Source organism: Sorex fumeus, unplaced genomic scaffold, assembly GCF_029834395.1.
Source record: "Sorex fumeus unplaced genomic scaffold, SorFum_2.1 ptg000093l, whole genome shotgun sequence".
Taxonomy (NCBI): domain Eukaryota; kingdom Metazoa; phylum Chordata; class Mammalia; order Eulipotyphla; family Soricidae; genus Sorex; species Sorex fumeus.
The window spans coordinates 10434363-10459372 of NW_026606150.1; the positions used below are offsets into that span (position 1 = coordinate 10434363).

The following is a 25010-nucleotide window of genomic DNA, read 5'->3' on the forward strand; positions in this document are numbered from 1 at the left end:
AGAGTTCAGTGAGTAAGATGTTTGCCTAGCATGCTGCCAATCTAGGTTCAATTCCTGACACCCCATGTGGTCCTCTGAGCACTGCCTGGAGTGATCCCTGAGCATAGAGCCAGCACTGAGCATTACTGGTGTGACCCAAAAAACAAACAAACATAGGGGTTGGAGCGGTAGTACAATGGGTAAGGCATTTGCCTTGCATGTAGCCAACCCGGGTTCAATTCCCAGAATTCATTATGGTCCCCTGAGCACCAGGAGTAATTCCTGAGTGCAAAGCCAGGGGTAACCCCTGTGCATTGCCAGGTATGACCCCAAAAAGCAAAAAAAAAAACCCACAAAAACAAACCAAACATAAAACAAACCCATGGGTTGTTTTCTTGTCTCTCTATCTATATATATTATATAAAATAAGATCACTTGATCCCCCGTTATTCATCGATTTACTTGAGCGGGTGCCAATAATGTCTCCATTCATCCCTGTTGCGTGCTAGCGTGGCCCAATGGCATCTGTTCGTTCTAGGAACATGCAGAGCCTCAAACCATTCATTCAGGGTCTTGACGAAGAAGTCTGACCATCTTGTAGGTGGGCATCCATGCAATCTTTTGACGTCCCATGGAATCCAGTCAGTAATGACTCTAGTCCAGCGGTTGTCTGTAAACCTCACTATGTGTCCAGCCCATCTGATTTTTGATGCTTTGGCAAATGAGACAGCGTTCCTGATTCTTGAGCGTTGATGGAGGTCAGAAGTCCGGATTCTATCTCTCATTTGAGTGAATCATGATATTCCAAGCATAGCTCTTTTGATTCCTCTTTGAGAGACCTGAATAGTGTTCTCATCCTGTTTTCGTAGGGCCCAGGTCTCTGAGGCATATGTTAATGCAGGAAGAACAGTGGAATCGAAGAGATATGCTCGTAGCTGGAGGTTCTTTGTCCTCTTAGTTATTTCTTTGATGCTCTTGAAGGCATTCCAAGCCGCTCTCTTCCTCCTGTGCAACTCAGGTGCCAGGTCATTCATCATGTTGATTTCTCGACCTAGGTATATATAACTGTTGCATTCGGAGATGGTGGTTCTATTGAGAGCGAATGGAGCGTCAGGAACGAGGCTGTTTCTCATAAACATTGTCTTCGTAAGATTCAGCTGTAGTCCAACCTTTCCACACTCATGGTCAAAGTCAGCCAGCATTTGTGCCGCCTGGCTGATGTTTGGTGTTATTAGAACCATGTCATCAGCAAAGCGGAGGTGGTATAGTTGCCGACCATCTATCTTCACTCCCTTTCTTTCCCATTCCAATCATTGCATTATATTTTCGAGGGCGGCACTGAAAAGTTTTGGTGAAATGGTATCACCCTGCCGAACCCCTCTCTTGACATCAATGATTACCTCTTTGTAGAATGGTGAGATCTTGGTAGTGAATCCATAATAGAGCTCACGAAGGATCCTGATGTATTGAGTTTGTACGCCCTGATTGGTTAGGGCTTTTATGACCGCTTCCGTCTCAACAGAATCAAAGGCCTCCTTTAAATCAATGAACGTTAGACAGAGCGGCATCTTGAACTCCTGAGAAACCTCAGTGAGCTTAGTAATCGTGTGGATATGGTCGATAGTACTGAATCCTTTTCGGAATCTGGCTTCTTCACATGGTTGTCCTTCATCTAGTGTTCCGCTAATCCTATTCAGGATGACTCGAGTGAACAGTTTGTAGATGACAGACAATAGGCAGATTGGGCGATAGTTGCCAGTGTCGTGGATGTCTCCCTTCTTGTATAGTAGTACAGTCCTGCTGGTTTTCCACTGGGATGGAAACTTGCATTCAGACAGGTAGCGTGTGAAGAGCCAAGCCAGTGTATTGATGAGTACTGATGGTAAGTTCTTAGGTGTTCAGGTCTGATCTTGCCTGGACCAGGTGCTCTTTGTTTCTTTACCGATGAGATGGCATGTTGGATTTCGGAAGGGAGAACACTGGGAACGACATATTCATCATGCGGAATGTGGTATGTGGGCAAGTGGACGTGGCTATTAAAGAGATCTGAGTAGAAGTCATGAATAATCTTCTCCATTGCCCTTCTGGAAGATGTGATAGATCTATCAGGATGTCGGAGGGCAGTCATCTTGGTCTTGTAGTTGGTGAAGGACAGGCGGGCATTACGAATGCTTTTACCGGCTTCTGCCGCATCTATCAGCACTGCTGCTCTCCTGTCTTTGAGGTCATCCTTGATGGCTTCTCTGCATTGTTTTGCCAGCTCAGATGTTCGCTTGTGGTTGCCTGAGGCATGTGCCAAGCCACGTTGGTGAATAAGTTCAAGAGTGTTCGAAGAAAGGTGTTTTTTTGTGGTTATCTCTCTCTTGGCATTCCTCACACAATCATGGAGGTACTGAATCATTCGATCATATTCCTCATCAATGTTGTCAATGATGGCATCTTCCCATGTTGCCGCAACAGAGCCAAAGAGCTCCCAGTTGGTGGTTGTTCTGGGAGTTCTCTTCTTAAACTTTGCATTCTTTTCTCCTCGTCCTGTGAGGTAGAATTTTGCACGAAGGAGATAGTGGTCCGATCCCGTTTGGAATTTTGGGACAACAGCAACATCGATTAGGCAAAACCGCCGATTGAATATGATGTGGTCTATTTCATTGTGGAACCGTCCACATACATAAAATAAGATGTGTATATATAAATGTATCTTATTTTCTTATTGTCAAAAATTATATATACATTTTTGTTTCTTTTGGGTTCACATAAGGCCTTACTCATGGCTTTGTGCTTAGGGATCATGCCTGGTGGATGCAGGGGACCATATATGGCGTGGGGGATCAAACCCTGGTTGGTCTTTTGCAAAGCAAGAGCCCAACCTGCCATACTATCTTTACAGCTCTGGAGGTGTATTTTCGTTTGTTTGGGGGCCAGATCCAGTGGTGTTCAGGAGTCATTCTCAGTTCAAGGATCAGAGAAGTTGGGGATGGAGATATATTGCAGTGGGTAGCAGGTAGGGCACTTACCTTGCATATAACAAATCCAAGTTCTATCCCGGCACCTCATCTGTCCCCCTGATCCAGAGAGCCAGGTGTAATCCCTGAGCACTGCTGGGTGTGGCTTCCCCCTCCCCCCAATAAAGAGAGAGAGAGAGATTATGTTGTTTTTCTTGTTGTTAGTTACACAGCCGAAGACCTCCAGAACCAGCCACCACCATGCTGAAACCACTCTCTGCACACATGAAGGTATCAGCAGAGGAACAAAGGCACGTGGGTCCCGGGGCTGAGATCTCCAAGCCTACGCAGGTTGGGGCTGAGCATCCTCCACCCAGGACCCTCCAAATTCCAGTAGGCGGGGGTCACACCCACCAACTGGCCCCCTGGCGCCGTGTAATCCCATCAACGGCCAAGACTATAAAACCCAGCTCCCGGAAACAGCCACACGACATCTTATCATCTCATTCCTACTTTGGACAAACTGGCAGGCTACTGAATGTAACCTGCCCACACGGCAGAGTCTGGCAAACTCCCCGTGGCATACCCAATGTGCCAAATACCAGTAACAATGATGGGTCTCATTCTCCTAACTCTGAAAGAGCCTTGAATATGGCACTTCTTTTAAAAATCTCAGGGCTAGGACAAAGGAGACGTTACTGGGGCCTGCTTGAGGCAATCAATGGCAGTGCTCGGGACACTGGGGATTAAACCCAGGTCAGTCATGTGCAAAGCAAGGGCTTTACCCACTGTACTATCTTTCCATCTCCTAGATTGTACTTTTGAGATACTAATTTCTGACTGCAGAGTCAGGAGTAACCCCTGAGCATCGCCAGGTGTAAACCCCCATCCCGGCCCAAAATCAACCAACCAAACAAAGAATCAGGGGAGTAGGCCATCCTGAGGATTGAGCTCCTGCATGCAAAGCCTGCACTCCGGCTCATTGACTTAACTCCCTGATACCCAAATTTTAATATTTTAAGAAATCCCTTTTTTCTTTCATGAACTATACTTAGGATTTGTATCTAATTTTTTGTTTTGTTTTGGTTTGGGGGCCACACCAACTGTTCTGAAGGGGGGTGGGCTCAGGGCACCATATGGCGTGTCAGGGATCAAACTTATGAACTGTACTATCTCTCCAGTATCCCCAGTAGGATATTTCATCGAATGAGCCATCACCAACTCTAGCTCACTGAGATTCCTCCGGTGTTATCTGCCAGGAGAATAGTTTTGCATATAGACCTTAAATTTAGATCTGTTTTCTTAAATTTTGTGAATCATCAAGGGTGTTTCTAGATTTATTTCTGGCTTAGCCGTCTGGTCCATGGGACCCAACCCCCCCCAGCCCGCCCCTGTGCCTTCTCTCCCTGTGAGAGGGTGGTGGGCCCCTTACCAAGCATCTGGTTCTCCACTCTATTCTCACTCCCAGGCAATGAGTCTCCATTCCTGTAGCTTCCAAATGAGTCACAAAGCCTCCAGCCCTGTTCTGCCTTTCAGCAGTATGTATGTGGGATATTAATCCCGTGCCCATAATACTTGCTCATTAATTCCATGAGGAGCTAATCCTGTTCCCACAGGGACAGTTCTCTGTGCCGAGGCATCTTCTTCCCACTCTGCATGAGTTTGCTTTTCTTGTCCTAGTTCTATAGCTGGATCTCTGGTACTACAAGAGAAGCAAGGGGGCTTCCCTTGCCTGGCAATAAAGGGATGATTCTGGTTTCTCACAATTGTATGAGGTGTTAGCTGGATGATTTTTGGAATGTATTCTTTGTCAAGTTAAAGAAATTCCCAGGCCAGAGAGATAGTACAGTGGACAGGACACTTGCCTTGCACATAACCTACCTGGGTTAAGTCTCCGACACCCCATATGTTTCCCAAGCACTACCAGGGATGATCCCTAAGCACAGAGCAAGGAGTAAAGTCCTGAGCATTGTCAGGTGTGGCCCAAAGCCCAATAATATAAACAAACACAAATAATTTTATTGAGTTTCCCTAGTTTACAACACTGTTGACATCGATGTTTTACAGTTGCAGAACAACCACCCTAGCCCCTCACCTGTGTTTGAAGATACCACATTGTTCCACAGTCCCTCCCATCACTACCTCTTGGTTCCAATTGTATTGATCATGTCTCAGGGCTTGTTTGGGGATTACCTGATCTCTTTGTTAACTTATTTAGGATTTTTAATCAGGATAATGCACTGAGGCCCGGAGTGGTAGTGCAGCAGGGAGGGTGCTTGCTTTGCACGCCACCAACCCGGGTTTAATCCTGACACTCTGTATGGTCCCCAGGCCTGCCAGTAGTGATTTCTGATTATGGAGCTGGGAATAAGTCCCAAGCACCATTGGATGTGTCCCCAAAAGCAAGACAAACAAAACAAAACCAAAGTGCATTAAATTTTATCAAAAGCTTTATGTACAACAGTTAATTTGTATTATTGTTCTTCCTCAGCCTGTAGGTAACATTGTTTTTGATTTTGGTTTTTGGTTTTGGGGGTCATACTTGTGATGCTCAGGATTACTCCTGGCTCTACACTCAGGAATTACTCGTGGTGGTGCTTGAGGGACTATATGTGGTGCTGGGGATCAAACCTGGGTCAGGGATTGGAGCGATAGTACAACAGGTAGGGCATTTGCCTTGCACATGGCCCAGCTGGGTTTGATCCCCAGCATTCCATATGGTCCCCTGAGCACAGCCAGGAGTAATCTCTGAGTGTGGAGCCAGGAGTAACCCTTAAACATCACTGGGTGTGACCCAAAAAGGGAAAAAAAAAACGGATCTTCCTCTTTCAAGGCAAGTGCCCTACCTCCTATACTAATTCCCCAAGCCCCAAATGATATAGGTTTTTAAGTTGATTTTAAATGTTGAGCCAGGGGCTGGAGCAATAGCAAGGGTGTTTGCCTTGCACACGGCCGACCTGGGTTCAATTCCCAGCACCCCATATGGTCCCCTGAGCACTGCCAGGAGTAATTCCTGAGTGCATGAGCCAGGAGTAACCCCTGTGCAATGCAGAATATGACCCAAAAAGCCAAAAAAAAAAGTTGAACCAATTTTGTATAACTCAAATAAATCCCACTTGGTAATGGTATATGATTCTTAGTATATAATGGTATATATAATAATAATATAATTATTGATATATATGTATTGGTATACAATGCTATAATTTATTATTGAATATGATTTGCTCATATTGTGTTGAGGTGATATGTTCATGAGAGATAAACTGTAGCTTCCTGTCTCCATTTATTTATTTTTGGGTTTCAGGCCATACCCAGGGGTGCTGAAAGCTTATTCCTGGGTCTGTGGGAAGGAATCACTCCTGGTGGGCACAGGGGACCATATGGGCTGTCAGGAATTGCTCCTCTTGTTGCACTATCACTCTGGACAGCTGTAGGCGCCACTGTCTCACATTCCCCTTTTATAACAGAGGCTGCCAAGTGCTGATTTTTCTAAGCTGTGTTTTCACTTAAAACTCAATTCTTTTAAACTTTCTCCTGGGACTCCTGTTCTGGTTCCTGAGCCCTGGCTCAGCTTCAGAGTTGCAGTGCCACCCCTCAGTACTCACACCGCTGAAATCCACCCTCTGGTTCTGTGCCTAGGCCACGTGAGGGCCTTGTTCACTGGAGCAGGGGCCAAGCTCACATCAGGCTATGGGGGTGCCACCTCATGCAGGATTGGCAGCAAAGAGGACTTCCTGCGTGTCTGGGCATGTATCACCAGCAGCCCCGAGAAAGGACACTAAGGGGAACTGTGATATAGCCTGACCTTTCAGGACCCAGGGTCTGCTAAAGTCAGACCCTGGGAGGGGGCAAAGGTCAGCACCGGTCCACAGTACACGAGCAGCCTGATGAGGTGAGTTTGTCCCAGCTTGCCAGGGTGGCAGTACAAATTTGGCTGAAGCACAATTGTTGAGAAGGTGCAGCCGGTCACCCGGCTGTCCTGCTCCTGTCCAGTTCACAGACCCAGAATGATCCTGTCCTCTGGCCTCCTAGAGGGATTGGTGGCTTTTCTGCTCTCCCTAAGGCTGCCAGAAAATTATGGGCAGATCAGAATCAGAACTGGACAGCTCAATGCGTGGTGTGGGCTGAGTGCCTCTCCTGGGGTGCCCCGGCTCCTGTGGGGTCTAGTGACTCTTCCTGGCCACTCCTGGCCTTGGCTCCTGCCCACTCTCCGTCGCGTGGTTCGGCATCGTGACGGGGATGCCGCCAGGGGGCGCTGCAGGCCCATGTGTAGTTGCAGGGGGAGGTCAGGGTCTGCACAGACTCACTGGGAGACTCGCAGCCGCCTGCTGGAGCCTGGACCCCCGTGGCTGCCCTGTGTCAACCCGCATCTTAGCTCTGAGTGGAGGCCCAGCAGGGTTAGAGGATTGGGCCGGGCCGGAGCACAGGCACCCCAGGTTCCTGAGCGGTCCTAACTTTTGTTCACGTACCAGAAAACAAATTTACGGGGAGGTGGCCGCCCGTGAGGGGCGTCTGTCTCCACAGCCCTCAGTCACCGGTGTGCCCAGGGAACCGAGGACTGAGACTAAGCTCTGAGCACTGCAGGGACACACCTGCCGAGCCCCCTCCTTCTGCCCGGTGGGAATGGATGGGAATGACTCCCGCACCGTTCTCTGGGAGCTGGGAACTCAGGCTGGGGCAAGGAATAGCTCTTCACAGGAAAGCAAAGTTCTAACGATGCAGATGACTTATAAGCAGGCAGGGGAGAGGCTGCAGCCTGGGAGGAGCGTCTGCCACATCCCTCTCCTCTCACAGCGTTGCTGGGGAACCCGAGGGCCACATGCTCACCCGCCTCAGGCCCTGGCATGCTGCGCCTGAGTCCACTCACTCTGCCTCTTCTCAGAGAATCTGGGAAGTGATCCCTGACACCTGATTTCTCAGGGAGCCGTACTCAGACTGGAGCCAGGAATTACTTTTTGTGGGAAGGTCGGTCCTAGACCTTACCCAGGCTTTTTCGATTGGTCACCTTTTCCTCACAGAGAAGAATTTCAGGAGTGCTGCATGAATATTCTTTCGGTCGGAGGCACGGAGATAAAGCACGGGAGAGGAATGGAAAGAGCACAGAGGGCCAAGACTTATTCTGGCCCGAGGAGAGGAGCGTCTGCCAGAGGCCTCCTTTTATTCTATTTTTTTGTTTGTTACATCCTAATGACTTCATCACAAAGACTCACTAGCAAGAGTACAAACAGTTATAGGATGAGCATTTGTCAAAGGAACATCAGGGTATACATTGTCTTATCAAAGCTACGCTGTCAAAGCTATGTTGTTACGATTAAAAATATCAGAGGAAGATATGGAGCTGGACACGTAGGCTCTACAGATTAACGTAATCCCACATTCTTGTGGTCAGTTACACATAGGGCAAAGAGAAGGTTCATACTGATACTTGAAGGTCAATCCAGATTAAGGATGGGTAAGAGAGTGGGAAACTGCTACCGGGTGTCACACAAAAAGCAAGAAAAAAAAGAGAAAGTGCACATGTCAGATGCAGGAAAATACAGTCTCACCCTCCAGTCCAGAGTTCCCAGCATTGGAGCAGGAGCAATAGCACAGTGGGCCGGGTGCTGGCCTTGCATGTGGACAACCTGAGTTCAATACCCAGCATCTCATATGGGCCCTGAGCACTTCCAGGAATTATTTCTAAGTGCAGAACCAGGAATAATCTCTGAGCATCACTGGGTGTGTCCTCAAAAATAAATAAATAAAAGAGAGAAAGAAAAAAACAACCCAACCCAACCCCAAGTTCCAGGCATCAATTTGGTTGTCAAGTCCCGGCAGGCGCCACCCAGTTCAGGACATGGAGCCAGTTCGCTGAGATTCCACAGGAAGGGGCCTGCTCCAGGGGCAGGCTGGAGCATCTGAGGGAGGAGGAAGAGCCAGTGAAGGCAGCGGGCTTGATCCCAATGCTGAAATTGTTCGGGATCCTCCTCCCCTGCCCTGTGAAAGGCCAGCCAGTAGCTGCCCAGTTCTGGCCCGGGGTTGGGGGTAGGGGGTTGCGGGAGGTGATGGATGGGGGGGGGGGTGGGAGGTCTGGAAGAAGCAGCTTCAGTCGGGGACTGACACACCCCTGCCTCCCAGCCAACAGAGGAAGTGGACAGAGATGTGAAGAGAAGGAATGTCTGACCTTCATAACTCTGACACTGAATCATTACTTGCATGGGCCTGGAGCCAAGAGGGTGATGAGCATTAACTGTTGCAGGCACACAGACACGGACGGACCCTCTAGTGACAAGGGTTTCTTTTAGCAATAAAACCAAAATGTGATCAGGAGTCAGAGCAATAGTCCAGTGGGAAGGGCGCTGGCCTGTGAAAGGTCTGGGGATAGGCTTGCAGAAAGGAAGAAACAGAGAGCCAGAGGAGAGTCAGGCTGAAGAGGCTATTGAAGTGCTCCTGGGCGAGGAACACGGGTTTCTAAAGAGACCTGTGTCTTAGGGCAGGTTGACAGGGATGGAAAGGAGGTGTAGCATGGGGGAGAAACGCGCGGTTAGCTCGGTACCAGCTCCTCTTTCTGCCTGATGAGAGAGTTGGCTCACTCCAGAGCCTGTCAAATGAGGGTCTTTGTGTGAGTCCCAAGAGTTAGGAGTTGTGTCTGCAGACACTCACCAGCTGTTTCAAGTTGCCCCTCAACCTTGAGCCCCCTGGGCTGACCCATAACCTTGCATATGGCTGACCCCATTTATCCCTAGCACCACAAATGGTCCCCTGAGCACCACTAGGAGGGATACTGGCATGCAGAGCCAGGAGTAAGCCCTGAGGAGTGCAGGGGTGGCCCCAACAAAGAAACAAATGTGACTAAAACTGCCTAGTCACCATCTCTGACACTGCCAAGCCACGACTACTGAGAATGTTGGCGTTGGAGAACATGAGGCACCACCAGAAAAGGGTGAACGCTCTCTCCCTTGAGCATATATTTCCTTTCTTTCTCTCTCCTCAAGTCTAAGTAAATTTCATTCAATAAAAATGGTCTTGCTTCACACACACACACACACACACACACACACACACACACACTTGAAAAAACTAAAGACTGTGATAAGAGTATGAAAAAGACCCTCAAGATGAGGCCAGAGCAATAATACAGCTGAAGGGCACTTGCTTTGCCATGGTTGATCCAGTTCAATGTCCAGCACCGCATGCCCAGAGCCCGTCTGGAGCAGTTCATGCATGTTCTCTGTCTGTCTCTGTCTCTCTGTCTCTCTGTTTCTGTCTGTCTGTTTCTCTGTCTCTGTCTCTCTGTCTCTGTCTCTGTCTCTCTCTCTTTTCTCCTCCCTCTCACTCCCACTCTCCCTCTCCTCCCCTCATATTTCTCTAAATAAAACCATCTTATTTCATTATTTGTCTTCTCCAGAAATTCTTTTCTTTGAGAAGTAATAATGTTTCTTGAAAAATCTGATAGAGGTTAAAGGGGTGTTACTTAGACCTGGATCTTAAGGGGCTTGAGAGGTCACTGATAGGATTTTCCAAATAGTGAGACAGACGTCGAGCTTCTCAGGGAGGATGCTGGTGAGGATACAGTGGGCTTCAGTGGCATCTGCCCAGTATTTTGAGGAGTTTATTCTCTTTCTTGGGGACTGACGGGGGTCTCATTAGGCAGGAAGGTGAGGGGAGAGGATCCACTGTTTTTCACTGACAAAATCCTTGGAATTGGCAAGGTGTGAACAACAGTTACTGGGAGTTCAGAACAGAGTTAGACTAGAGGAGAGAGTTGGCTTATGATGGACTGTTCTTCCTGACAGATTCATGGCAAGCAGACCAGGGTTTTTCCATGCGCATTAAGGCAGATCACTTCTTTTGGGGCAGACTGTCCCTTCTCTGCTGAGAGCAAGTCCTGGCTCTGGCCTGAGTCCACTCTCCCCATGAACTCTAGTGGTGGGAGCCAGTTTGTGCGTTGTTCTTGTAGTCTGTAGCCCAAACCTAGCACGCAAGTAGCCCAAAAGCATGAAGACAGCTGAGCTCCAAGATGCAAATCCTGAGGGCTTTGGAGGTAGAAAATGAAACCACACCCAGATGGAGAAATCCTAGGCCCACCCAGAGGAGGGTGGACTTCTCAGAAAAGGAGGAGCTACCAAAGAATCTGAAGGTCAGAATGAGACTGGAAAAGGGCTATCATTAGTACAGGGCTTTCCTAGCTCTGCTTTCAGGGATCTTTCCTGGAGCGTTCTGGAGACTTCCAAAACCCAGATTTTTGATAACAAGGCAAGTATTCTACCTGAGGTACTATCCTTCCAGCTCCTCGGGGTGCTGATGAAATGCTGGTGTCCCATGCTGTCCACACCACATAAGTTCTTGAGTCTGACTTTCCCATCCTGACCCTCCAGGCACCGTTCCAGGTGGCCAGAGTGCATTGAACACACAGGTGGAAGCTCTTTTCTTGAGTCTACTTTCCTCCCTCCCCACTTCACCCGAGTCACGCCAACACTCAGCTAGACAGCCACGAGTAGGGTGACCTACGGCCACCGGAGCTGCTTCCCCAGTGGAGCCCCTTCTCCCATCTGCAATGGAACCAGACCTAAAGTCAAGGAGGACCAAGGGCTCCTGCAGACCCGCAGATCCAGAGCAAGCCCAGCCTGCCCAGAGCAGGCAGGTAGATGGGGGCCCTGGCAATGAGCCTCTCAGGAAGCAACAAATTCAAGAAGAGATTGTGGGTACAGAAACTGAAGTCAATAAGACCACCTGGAGCCAGCACCTACCCAGAGAAGGCTGGACCCCTCCGGAGAGGGAACCTGCCATAGAGACAAAAGGCTGTGATAAGAACAGGAAGTAAGGGCTGGAAAGATAGGGCACTTGCCAACCCCTGCCCCCCCCCACACACACACACAAACACACACACAGACCTGGTTCCATCCCAGGCACTTCATATGAACTTCCCTGGGTGTGGCCCCAAACCAAAACAAAATAAAGCTGGAAGGAAGACCCTGAAAATTAAAAATTATTTTTTCCTTGACAACACTCTAGCAGCAGACTTTTATCCACATTGAGAATCTTGAATGAGAGAGATTTGGAGGGAAAATGTTCTAAGACCAAATTCACAAAGACAATACCCACCCCATTCTGGACTCGGGGTGTGTGGTTCCTTTTTTTCCTGACTGGGGGGCTTTCTCCCCTCCGGAGAAGCCAGAGTCCTCTCTTGAATGCATCACTCTTGCTCCCTCCTCACATTTAATAAATGAAACGATTTCACTTCACTATTCTTCCTGAACTTGCTTCTGCAAAGGAAGGCAGCAAACCTGTGAGACCTGGTGGAGATCAGGACTAACTTCCGTTTTCTGCAGAGAGCAATTTCTTGCTTCAGCCTGAGGCCTGGACTCCCTAGAACTCAGGTGGAGGGAGAGCAAGTCCCGGCTCTGGCCTGAGCCCATAGCTTCCATGTCATGAAGAACAAGTGGACTTCAGACACAGCTTGATAGCAGCCCTGGAGGCTGGTCGTCCTGGCAGACTCTATTAGTCTTGAAGGCCCAGTTATGTCATCTGGTCCTCCATGTTCACTGCCTTCTTCATGAACTTCTGGTGTCTGGGTTTCGTGGCTTTCACCTATTCCGTAAATGTTTGTGGTGGGTGGGGCTTCTCCTGGGGCAAGACACAAAATGGTGCCTGGGTGAGAAGCTGGGATGAGCCTCCCATGAGTGTTCTGTGTGAGAGTGAGTGAATTAGTGAGATTTAGTGATAGGGTGAGTGAGTGTGAGTGAGGGTGAAGCATGAGTTTCAAGATAAAAGCCTGGACAGGCAGGACTAGAGCATTCGGTGGCTGAGAGCCATTCCCCTGGCCGGCCCACGGCAACGGAGGGATGAAGGACTGGGGAAGGAGAAACAGGGCCCCGGGCTTGTTGGTAGTCAGTTTATTTCTCTCGCCTTCCCAGTGTAGTGTAGTCTGATCTCTCCCCTTATAGCACAATCTCTCCCCTTATAGCACAATCATAGTCTTAGTTTTGGTCGTCATAGTCCCGGTCATCACAGTTCTGTCATCCTAATCCTCGCCATTTCCCACATCTAGTCCCCTCTTTCCACTTACAGTAGTTATACAGAAATCCTGAAGGGTGGGGGTACACATAGGTGGGGTTGAACATTGTCATAACAACAAACAGAGGAAAAGCCACTCCTTCAGGGGAAGTTCTAGGAGATTAACTCAAGGACAAAACCTCATCTGAGGGTTCAGCACTCCAGATTACTAGGAGTAATCAAGGCTCAAGGGTGGGATTCCATCCAGAGTGTATTGGTCATAATTACTTGACTCAGGCTTCAGCTGCTATAGTCCTAATACCCCAAAACGGAGGTCCCGTTGTGGGACTTGGGATGGGCCGGGGGCAAGTGGCAAATCTACCCCGGCATTGAAATGGTACATTCTAGAAAGCATAAATGCATGATCTTGATGCAAGCTGTTATAACTTAAGAGACAGGACTCCCAATGGGGAGTTTGAACTGGCCTGAGAACTTAGTCTGAGATTTATGAAAAAAGCCTCATTTGCTCTCAGAGCCCAGAGAAGTTTTGGGATCTTTTTCTCTTACTGTGTTTATCCAAACTCAAGTATTGATACATATACAACTAGAGGGAAAAATAAAAGCAATGTAGATGTACCTGGGAGACAGAATGTCTCCTTCTTTAATCTCCCCAAAAGAGAATTTTCTACGTTTTATCGGTGTAAATGATCTATGTAAACTTCCAGATGTCTTCCCTATGTGAATGATCAATCATGCCTATGTCCATACCTCAAGCCCCCTCAGATGTTCTTTAAGTATACTAGCAGCTCTTCATTAAACGGGCCATTTTCACCATCAGGCAGTGGTGCCCGTCTCCCTGTCTCTCTGTCTCTCTGCTGGGGAGGCCTGGGGAGTGGGGGAGGTGGCTCTGGGCCACCGAATGCACATGCATTGGAGCAGTAGCAGCCCCTGTATTTTACTGTGAACTCACAGTCCATGACCATGTTCTTAACTTATTGTACTTCTTATGGTACTTAGCTTGTCCCCTTTAAAGGCCAGGGTAGCTTACAGCTTGCCCCGAGTCCATCCAGTCCCTTTGTTGGGACCCTCCTTTTGGGGGTGTTAGGAAGTAAAGGCAACTGAGGCTCAAGTCAAATAAATATGATGGATGACCAGGAGTAAATATTATTTGGAGTCAGTTAACTCTCATGTTACAAAAGCATATCATCAACTGTCTTCCTGTGTCTATACAAAAAGAACATTGCTAAGCCGTGCAAATGATACAGGGAAAGAGAAAAGCAATATAGGATTATTAGTGCTTGCTGGAATTGGGTGTGCATCAGGGGCACTGTTGTGGGAGTAGCTCAATAAACCTAAGTTCCCTGAGGGAGGAGCAAGGACAACCCAATGTTATCCAACAGACACGGTGAGTGAGTGAGTGAGTGTGACATGGTAAGTGAGCATGACAGGATGATCGTGAGTGAGAGTGATGAGGTGTGAGTGAGAATGACAGGGTGAGTGAATGTGAGTAAATGAGTAAGAGTGACAGGGTGGGTGTGACAGGGTGAATGTGAGTGAGAGAGACAGAGTGAGTGTGACAATGAGTGAGAGTGACAGGATGAATACGTGTGACAGGATGAGTGTGAGTGAGAATGACAGGGTGAGTGAGTGTGAGTAAATGAGTAAGAGTGACAGAGTGAGTGAGTGTGACAGGGTGAGTGTGAGTGACAGTGACAGAGAGTATGAGTGAATGAGTGAGAGTGACAAGGTGAGTGAGTGTGAGTGAATGAGAGTGACAGGGTGAGTGAGTGAGAGTGACTGAGTGTGAGTGAGTGTGATAAGGTGAGTGAATGAGTGAGAGTGACAGAGTGAGTGTGACTGAGTGTGAGTGAGTATGACGGTTGTAGGATAACATTGGTTTGTCCTTTCTCCCTGCCACAGGGAGCTTAGGTTTATCGGGTTACACCCATCACAGTGCTCCCGAGTCACTCCCATTTCTCTGTGTTTATCTGTAAACTTTTCTCTGTGCTCTCTTCCCCAACCAGTTAATCACCTTTTCTCCCTAATCAGATTCTGTTTGTTGTAAGATCAGATTCCTCTAAGAACACTGAACTTGTATTGTAAGTTATGTCTTAAAGCAATTTCCTTTCTGTTTGGACACAGGAAGACAGTGAATATTATGCTTTGTAACTTGGGAGTTGATTGACTCCAAATAATATTTACTCCTGGGCATCTGCTTTCTTGACTCAGTTGCCCTTAGTTCCTACCACCCCAAAAGCAGGGTCCCGATGAGGGACTGAATGGACCCAGGGCAAGCTGTGAGCTACCCTGGCATCAAAATGGGCCAGGACAAAGTGCCACAATACTCAACTACAAGTTGAGGGCATGATCATGGACAAATGCTGTCATGATCCAAAAGTAAGGATGAGATTAGAACCCTGCTGGGGTTAGGAAGACTCATCTGGCCTGAGGTCTGGAATATATAGTGAGATGTCCTCAAGAAGAATCAAACCTTAAGTTTATATCTTTTACTGTGCTCATACAGAATGACATTGCTAGAAATATTAGAAGTAGATTTACAACAACTATGTAGGTGGATTACTAGCTAAGGAAAGAAGAAAACGACATACCCTCGTTGGGATCCCAGTCTTCAGCAGATCTCCTAGTAATCTGGAGTAATCTCCTCAGATGAGATTTTGTCCTTGAGTTAATCTCCTGGAGGAGTGGTCTTACCTCTTTTTGTCGATTTGTTAATATTCAACCCACCTTTGTATCACCACCCTATGTGATTGCTATATAAACTAAGACTGTAAGAGCAGCGGGGGCAGAGTCAGATTCAGGGGCCGGGAGGAGAGTGAAGGGGAAGCAAGAAGGGAATGAAGATGAAGGGCACGAGAGAGAGAGAGAGAGAGAGAGAGAGAGAGAGAGAGAGAGAGAAGAGAAGAGAAGCAGAGGGCAATCAGAGGGGTATCAGAGGAGACTGGAGAGGACATAGGAATAAAATGCAACTGATACCCGACCAGCCTGGCCCTCTTCCTTCCTTTACCGACCCATCGCCGTGGACCGCCCCAGGGTGGGGGAAGTGGAGACCACCGAACGCAAGTGGCAAGAAAGACAGAACGTCAGGGCCCTGTAGTAAACTCACAATGATGAGTATAAGTGAGAGTGACGGTGAGTGGATGTGATTGAATGACAGAGTGAGAGGGAGTGGGTAAATGTGAGTGAGTGTGAGTGAGAGTGAGTGAGAGTTAGTGATGGGAGTCTGAGTGCGTATGATGTAGGCCAGGCCTGCACCTCAGAAAGCCTGTGATTTGGGTAAGTCCTGCACCCAGAGGGGCTGTGCTGAAGACCTGGGGCAGCTGAGAGCAGGCACTGTAGGGCATACCTGTCTCTGGGTGCAGTCAGAGAGAGATGGAGGGTGAAGGGAATTATCCCACCATGCCGGTGGGGTTGGGATACTTCCTACCAAGTATCCCAGTGCTGCTATTCCCAAATTCCAAGAATCTCGTACATGGTGAAGCCAGAGTTGCTCAGGGGCTGCCCGCCCAGCCTGGCAGCAGCAGCCAGAGGCCTCACCCGTCTGGTGTCAGGAAGCCCCTGTAACCTGGACACACAGGGCTGCTCTTAGAGCCAGGCAGCCCAGACCACTGGGTCCTGACTTCTGACCTGGAAAGTCCCTTGGACCCTGTGGAACAGGGATGGACCAGAAGGTCACCCACAGCTGAGTGTGGGGTGGGGGTTGGGGGGGCCTGAACAGGAAAGGGGCTGCCCCAGGCTGCCGATCTTCCTGGGGCCCACCCTCACCCCTGCTTGAGGAGGGAACTTGCTGTCTGGAACAGGAAACTGCCCAGTCCAGGGCACACCCCCACCCAGTGAAACCTGATTCTCTGTGATTGGTCTCCATGGACACAGTTAATTTTCAGCCTTAAATTCCAGGAAAAGCCATTTGGAGAAATCGAAACTAAGAGGAAAGAAAAGGGGGCGGAGAGGAGGGTTTCCCAAAACCTCAGGAGCAGCACTTGGCCATGCAAAGCACAGCTGCTGCTTCCAGTGGAACCATGAGCCACACTTCTCGGCCCTTCCTCACAGGAACCCCTATCGTCGCCCCCCCAAGCTATACCATGAATAAGGAGGAGTATGAGATAGGAGAAGTCGGAGCACCCCAGCCTTCAGTGCCTGTGACCTCCACCGTGGTCAGCATCCAGCCTGAGATCTCGGAGCCGGACCACATCGTCTGGTCCCTGTTCAATACCCTCTACTTCAATGTCTGCTGTCTGGGCTTCGTGGCTTTCGCATATGCTGTGAAGGTGTGTGGTGGGTGGGTGGGCACCAGAAAAGCATGTAGAGCCTATATTCTGCACTTGGTGGGGAACCCCAACATAAGAGAGTGAGTGTGAGCGTGAGAAAAAGGGTGAGCAAGAAAGGAAGTGTGTGAGAGTAAGAGAATGCGAGTGAGAGTGCCTGTGTGTGTGAATGAGTGAGCAGATGGATGCATGAGTGAGGAGTGCCCTTATGAGAGAGAGAGTAAGAGGGAGTAACTGAGTGGGTGAGTGGGAGAGCAAGAGAACGAGTGACTGAGAGTGTGAGTGTCCAGAGAGAATGTGCGTATGTGTGTGTCAGTGTGCCAGGGGTGGAGTATATACATCTCCGTGTATGTGCGTGCACGTACATGTGTGTGTATGCACGTATGTACATGTGCATGTGTGTGTGCAGGCGTGCGCACGTGTGTGTACATTTGTGTGCACATCAGTGTGCGTAGATATGTGAGTGCTGTGGCAGGGATCTGTCCTGTGAGAGCATGGGTGAGGCTACCTGGACCAGAGCAGAGGGAGGAGAGCCTGGTGCCTCCCAGAATGCCTGAGTGTCTGTGGAGAGGAGGCTGACCAGAGGAGGGCAGCAAGCCCTGTCCTGCTCAGGCTGCAGGGCGTGGGGTGGGGGAGGGGCGCCCTGATGTGCTCAAGCAGCTGGAAGTGCAGGGGGACTGAGGCAGAGCCCCTGGGTCAGCAGGAGCTGCTACAGCCCCCTCACCCCCTTCTCCCCAGTCTAGGGACAGGAAGATGGTGGGCGACATGATTGGGGCCCGGAGCTATGCGTCCACCGCCAAGTGCCTGAACATCAGCGCCCTGATCCTGGGCATCCTCCTCAACATTGGAATCATCGTCGCTGTGGTGTTTGCTGCCATAATATTTTCCGAAATGTACTATCGAAGTGTGCAGAGAGGTGGAGGCTTCTAGAATCTGCCCACCATCTGATGTGCCCCACCTCCCGCTCTGTGGGCTGGGCCTGCCTGTGGCCCGCCCCCTCATCAGCAGTTTCTGCAGACAGGCCCTCAGCATTGATGTCAATAAAGATTCTCATATGTGACGCTGTGTGGTGGTCCTTGGGGTGCGGGTTCTCTGTATCCCACCTCCCTGACACTGACCCTCCTCCCGGGGCCCTGTGCCACTGCCCTGGGGAGAGGGGGTGAGGCCTGGCTCTGTTGCTGATGGGAGACAGACCCCCACTAGTGAAGGAGAAGAGTTCCCAGGTGGCTGAGAGTCTGTGGTGAGCACCTGCATGGTACAGACCTCAAGTTTCCACCAGCCCACAAGGCAACCCTAAACCTTGCTCTGCATAGCATGGGAAAGGGTCGCTGACTCCCGATTTCTCCGGGATGCCATGGACTCAGGTTGGAGCAAACACTTGCTCTTTGCAGGAAAGGAAAGTCGGTCTTAACTCTGAACCAGGCTTTTGGGGTCCAAAAGATGTTTCCTCACAGAAAATATCTGTGATACAGCTGGTTGGGCTCTTGCCTTGTATGCAGTTGCCTCTGCTTCAATTCCTGGCACCCCATATTGTCTACCAGGAGTGATACCTGAGAACAGAGCCATAAGTCAACTGTAAGCATACCTGGTGTGGCTCTCCCCCCAAAAATATGCAAAAATAATTTTAGTAGGAAACAATAGTGGAGTAATTTTATTCAGGAAAGAGAGGGAAGGAGATAGGTAGACAAAGATACATGCTTAATCATGAATCCTGGTTTTTCCAAATTGGAAAAAAGCCAGTACACATTGTAAGCTTGATGTGCAGCTTAGAAGAAACCCTGTGAAAGTCAACTTGAGAGAAGAAAGTGTGGTTATGTGCTCCCCCAGCCCACGTGCTGCCTGTGCCCATGTACTGCTGCCAAGCTCACGTGGTGCCCAAGCACGTGTGTCAATCTCATTTCTCTTCTTGAGATGTATACTTTCATACCTTGACACTTAATGTTGGGATGTTTACTGGGGCTCTCTATTCTGGAGAAGCCCATATTCTCTCTCTCTCGCTCTTCTTCTCTCTTCAATTATTTTGGTCACTTCCCACAGTGCTCAGGGGTAACTCCTGATTCTGCACTCAGGAATTATGCCTGGTGGGCTTAGTGGACCATAGGGGTGCTGGGAATTGAATCTAGGTCAGCTGTGTGCAAGGCAAACTCTACCTGCTGTACTATCTCTGCCCCTCTTTCCCCCTTTTTTTTTTTTTTTTTGCTTTTTGGGTCACACCCGGCGATGCATAGGGATTACTCCTGGTTCTGCACTCAGGAGTTACTCCTAGTGGTGCTCAGGGGACCATATGAGATACTGGGGATTGAACCCGGGTCAAGGCAAGGTGTGCAAGGCAAACACCCTACCCGCTGTGCTATCGCTTCAGCCCCCCCTCTTTCCCACTTGAGTACATTTTCTCTCTCTCTCTCTCTCTCTCTGTCCCCTTCCCCTCCCCCCCCCCCCCTTTTTTGAGCTTCCAAATATAACCTGTTTTTACTTCACTACTCTTGTCCTAAAATTCTTTTCTGAGATGCAAAGATGAAGGACCTAAAAGGTCTGGATAAAGTCTAGGACAGTTTTCTTTCTTGCAAGCAGCGAGGCTCACAGCACATTCTTATCAGTCAGAGATCTCTTCAACCTTTCCCTGGATAGAGAGAAAGCAGCAGATTCCCTTCTCGAGGCTGCCACCTCTTTCCTCCCCCACTTCACACAAGTCACCCAGGGACCCCATCAGATTGAGAAAGAAAGAAAATAAAAAGTTTAGGGGGCTGGGTAGGGTGCTTGCCTTACACAAGACCGAACCCACTTTGACCCTGAGCACCCCCCTGTTGGAGTTTCCGATGCTTCAGTCCCCTAGTCATCTGGATAGGTGACCCATGAATGTGCCAGGATGCGGGAGGCAATGGCCCCTGGTGTACTAATCCAGATGGTGGCAGTGGGCTGGGCAGGGGACCTGATGTCTTGTGAAGATTAATGCAAATTGATTATTTACTGATGGCCAGGCTTGAAACAGGGTACCATCGCCATATGGGATTGATTAGACAGCCTGTTGACATAGTTCTGGTAACCTTCTCTGCATCCCCTTCATCACTTGCCCTCATCTCCTTTTCCATGTACCACATTCATCTGTCCCTGTGTAGTGCTGTTTGCCCTGAATAAAATTGCCTGACTACCTAAAGAATCCATTTCATTCCTTAGGAGTGTTGGTCATCTGTCAGTAGGCCATCCCATCCCTGAGGCCAGGCAGATTAAGCCAGGCGTAAACTCTGAGTATCCAGAGTGCAGCCCCAAAACAAAAACAAAAAGATAAAAACTACTGGAAAGTAAGCAGAAAAGAAGGAAACTGTCCGGTAGTTGAGGATCTTAGCATAGGTCTAAGATAAAGATAGATCATTTTGTGGATTTCTTAAAGGAAAACTGGATCTTTGAGTTACTTATCAAGTGACAGGAACATTACAGAGAATGCAGGGATGGTACAGAGTGTCTTGGTTGTTTAGATCGTTTGGGTCACTAATTTGACCATTTGCCTTTGGTATTGCCCAGAATTAGGCAATAATTCCAAGGCAGAATTTACGATTTTGGGAAATTACTAACTTCCCTCTCTTAGGAATAGTCCAGGATCTTGCAGAAATGTACAAAGTGTGGAATAAAGACACTAAATTGGGACTGCTCACAGCAGCTGGCAAGAGGAAATCAAAGCTTCCTCTTTCATGGCTGCCTGGGGATATTAGACATCTTTTTCCCCGCCCAGCTCACGGTAAAATCTAAGTGAGCTAAATCTGAAGTGCCCAGGGTGACAGAGGCCTCCTGGGAGATGAAAGGCCTGTCTCCACCCTCATCCTGCACAGAGCAGTTCAGGTCTGTGTCACTCACTTCCTCATCATCAAAGATCTCTTCTCTGTGAAATCTCTTGCTTCCCCCACAAAGAAAGATGATCAAAGAGGAGCACGAGGTGGCCATGCTGGGGGCGCCCCAGCATAGGGGAGCCCCTGTGACCTCCACCGTGATCAACATCCAGCCTGAGGTCCCCCCGGTGGTCGACCACGTCGTCTGGTCTCTGTTCAACACCCTCTTCTTGAATGTCTGCTGCCTGGGCTTCATGGCTTTCACCTACTCCGTGAAGGTGTGTGGTGGGTGCAGCATATCCCTGAAAGTAGATGGAGACTGTAGATGGTTGAGTCAGAGCCTGAGATGTGTGTGTGTGTGTGTGTGTGTGTGTGTGTGTGAGAGAGAGAGAGAGAGAGAGAGAGAGAGAGAGAGAGAGAGATTGCATGAGGGAGTAAATGGATGAGTGTCTGTGTGTTTGAGTGACTGAGTGGATAAGAAAGTAGATAAGTGAGTGGGTAAGGGAGTGGATAAGGGAGTAGATAAATGAGTGAATAAGGGAGTAGATACATGAGTGGATAAGTGAGTGGGTAAGGGAGTAGATACATGAGTGGATAAGTGAGTGCATAAGGGAGTGGATAGGTGAGTGGATAAGGAAGTAGATAAGGGAGTGGATAAGGGCGTGTGAGTAGAGGACTGTGTTTGAGTGAGTGTAAGTGCATGAGTGGATTTGTCAGTGAGCGTGTGTATGAGTGAATGAGCGAGTAAGTATAAGTGACTTTATTAATGTCTGTGTTGGAGTAGTGTGTGAATGAGGGAGTGAATGCTCATGGGCTTGAAACTCTTCATATGTGTGCATGTGTATTTGTGTGTACATGTAAAGTGAATGAACAAGAACGTGATTGTGAATGTGTGTGTCAGGAAGTCTGTAAGTGTACATGGGTTGGTTCTCTTTGTAGTTGTGTGTTCATGTATGCATGCTTTGTGTGTGTGTGTGCATGTGTTTTTGGTTTGTGTGTGTGTATGTATGTGTGTATGTCTCTATGTCTGTATGTGTGTGAGTGAGTGAGTGAGTGCTGTGGCAGGGATCTGTCCTGTGAGAGCACGGGTGAGGCTACCTGGACCAGAGCAGAGGGAGGAGAGCCTGGTGCCTCCCAGAGGCCCTGAGTGTCTGTGGGGAGGAAGCTGACCAGAGGAGGGCAGCAAGCCCTGTCCTGCTCAGGCTGCAGGGAGTGGGGTGAGGGAGGGGCGCCCTGATGTTCTCAGCTGGAAGTGCTGTGGCAGGACTGCAGGGGGACTGAGGCAGAGCCCCTGGGTCAGCAGGAGCTGCTACAGCCCCCTCACCCTCTTCTCCCCAGTCTAGGGACAGGAAGATGGTGGGCGACATGATTGGGGCCCGGAGCTATGCATCCACTGCCAAATGCCTGAACATCTGCAGCCTGATCGTGGGCCTCTTCTTCATTGGAATCATCATCATTGCTTTGATAGCCACCCGCAGGGAATTTGTAGTATGAAAGAATGCGGAGGGATGGAGGATGCTAGAATCTCGTCGCCTCGTGATGGCCCCTCATAACCACCTCCCGCTATGTGGGCTGGACCTGCCTGTGGCCCACCCCCTCATCAGCAGTTTCTGCATTGATGTTAATAAAGATTTTCATATGTGACACTTTGTGGTGGTCCTTGGGGTGCGGGTTCCCTGTATCCCACCTCCCTGACACTGACCCACCTGCCGGGGCTATGTGCCACTGCCCTGGGGTGGGGGTGGGGTCGGGCCTGGTTGGCTTCTGGGCCCTGCTGGGAGCAGCATCTGGATCATTCACTTTCCCATAGATTCTTCCTGTGATCCTCGGTTACAGGTGGACACCGAATGGGGCATTGAGTTCAACATTGGACGTGTCTTCCTAATACTAAATCTTGGGGTGGTGGGAAGTGTGCTTAAGACAGGAAGTGGTGGGTAACTGAACTTCTGCCCTGAGCTGGAGTCCTCTTGCAGAATGTGTCACCCATCTCTCCGTGTTCATATCCAGGACTCTCTTAGAAGTGAGGCTGTGGGGTTGGAGCGATAGCACAGTGGGTAGGGTGTTTAGGGTGTTTGCCTTGCATGACCGGAGTTCGATTCCCAGCATCCCATAGGGTCCCCCGAGCACCGCCAGGAGTAATTCCTGAGTGCAGAGCCAGGAATAACCCCTGAGCAACGCCAGGTGTGACCCAAAAAGCCAAAAAAAAAATGAGACTGTATGATTTCCAGGGCTGTTTGAGACCAGCTACCCCCTTTTCCTAAGAGGGTTGCCAGAGAAGATGTCTGGGGGAGGGTTTCTGGAGTCCTGGGGGGGTAGAAATGAACTGCACCTGAGTAGGGGCCTTAAGACTCTCCTTCTGCCACCTGTAGTGCTGGTGATAGCCTCGTGCCTGAGCTGGGATTTTCTTAGGGAAGGAGCCCCTAGGCCTTGGTGACACTGGTTTCCCAGAGTTCCTTGTTGGGCTGGGTATGGGGACACTGCTCAGATGTGCCCATGCATTACACATTGTAGTCACGTACGCTGACATGCATGCACATGTGAGCTTTCATCTTTAAGTCCCTTCATATACATGCTCACAAGATGCTCATGCTGCATATGTACACACGTATGTGCCTGCATTGACACATAAATGCACACTCATACACTCATAGATGTGCTCAAGCTTACATGGTCCCAATACCTCCCACTGATAGGTGGGACCAGGGGTTAGATTCATGTGAAGAGACTCTGCACCAGTGTGCCTTGGTCAACGGCTCATGTGGGGGGAGCAGGGACAGGGAGGGACCTTCCCCAGGAACCAGCCAACCCTGAGGTGGTACCCTGCTGTGCGGCACATGAAGTGTCTGGATTTTGTCTGTCTTTTCTCCATCGAAGCCTTCACCTAGATCTGTGTGACCCAGGGAAGATGAACAGGGACCCACAAAGTCAAAACGGAACATTCTGTTCGCAGTATGGCCCAGGCCTGCAGTAAGGCAGCAAACACTTGGGGCTGGAGCGACAGTACAGCAGGTAGGGCACTTACTTGCCTGCAGCCACCTGGGTTCAAATCCAGCATTCCATATGGTCCCCTGAGCCCCTCCAGGAGTGATTCCTGAGTGCACAACTAGGAATAAGCCCTGAGTACCTTGGGGTGTGGTCCAAAATCAAAACAATAAATAACTTTGAATTTTTCTCCTTGACAATGCCATAGCAAGGGCTCTTATCTAAGTAGGAAGCACCATGTGGGGACAACTTGGGAGAAAACCTACTAAACCAACTCTGCAAAGGAAGTGAGTGCTTCCCCACTCTGGGGGTGGGATGTGAGGGTGTCTGTGGCGTCTCTCACCCCATTGATTGCCAGAGTTGATTCCGCTGATCTGGCTGGTTGAACTGGTACCTTTTCCTCTCTTTCCACTCCATGCATCCCTCCTGAGGCTGTGCGCTTGGTCGAAGAGGACAGTCTTCCCTGAATGGAGACTGACCGCATTCTTGGATCAAGGGTATCCGAGTAGCTCTGTTTCCCTCCTAGAAACTTCAAACATGCTCTCCCAGCCTTGTGGGTGGCCTGTCCCTTCACCAAGATGTGTATTCTCAGTAATCAGCCTGGGTTCTCTCTTAAATGCTTGACTCTCTCTCTCCACTTCCTCATAATCTCTAAATAAAGCTGTTTTACCTCACTACTGTCTCCTCCTAAAGTTCTTTTTCGTGAGGACAAGGTATCAGACTGGGAAAGCCTGGGGAAGAACTTAGGGCTGACTTTCCTTGCCTGAAAAGAGACATTATTTGTTGCAGCCTGAAGAGAGATTTGGGCCACATGTTTTCGGACAGCACACAGGAGCTCTTCCTTTTCCAAGGTAGCTTATTTACACTTTTCTAAAGACACACACACACACACACACACACACACACACACACACACACATCTCTTGGTAGGGTGATTGCCAAGGGAGTCTGGGGAGTTGATGGTCTTCTAATATTCTTTAATGCCCTCTGTTTCAGAACCTGGGCCTCTCTCCTCCCAAGGGGTG

At 49.2% G+C, this 25010-nt stretch overlaps 2 protein-coding genes across 2 annotated transcripts; both read left to right on the plus strand.

The window, feature by feature from the left end:
- The first annotated feature begins 16867 nt into the window (after nt 1–16867).
- LOC130039888 (interferon-induced transmembrane protein 3-like) lies at nt 16868–18242 on the plus strand. Its single transcript, XM_056131838.1, has 2 exons — nt 16868–17185; nt 17921–18242. The coding sequence occupies exons 1-2, from the start codon at nt 16904–16906 to the stop codon at nt 18110–18112; spliced, it is 474 nt and encodes a 157-aa protein (XP_055987813.1). The 5' UTR covers nt 16868–16903; the 3' UTR covers nt 18113–18242.
- A 2822-nt stretch (nt 18243–21064) lies between these two features.
- LOC130039961 (interferon-induced transmembrane protein 3-like) lies at nt 21065–22554 on the plus strand. The gene is made up of 2 exons (XM_056131961.1): nt 21065–21281; nt 22342–22554. Exons 1-2 carry the CDS (start codon nt 21090–21092, stop codon nt 22495–22497), a joined length of 348 nt encoding a protein of 115 aa, XP_055987936.1. The 5' UTR covers nt 21065–21089; the 3' UTR covers nt 22498–22554.
- The last annotated feature ends 2456 nt before the right edge of the window (nt 22555–25010 follow it).

Bases quoted from the DNA above. Each gene is read 5' to 3' on its own strand.
- LOC130039888 (XM_056131838.1), top strand. From the start codon at position 16,904: ATGCAAAGCACAGCTGCTGCTTCCAGTGGAACCATGAGCCACACTTCT. The intron at 17,186-17,920 runs GTGTGTGGTGGG...CCTTCTCCCCAG, and splicing joins CTTTCGCATATGCTGTGAAG to TCTAGGGACAGGAAGATGGT.
- LOC130039961 (XM_056131961.1), top strand. From the start codon at position 21,090: ATGATCAAAGAGGAGCACGAGGTGGCCATGCTGGGGGCGCCCCAGCAT. The intron at 21,282-22,341 runs GTGTGTGGTGGG...TCTTCTCCCCAG, and splicing joins CTTTCACCTACTCCGTGAAG to TCTAGGGACAGGAAGATGGT.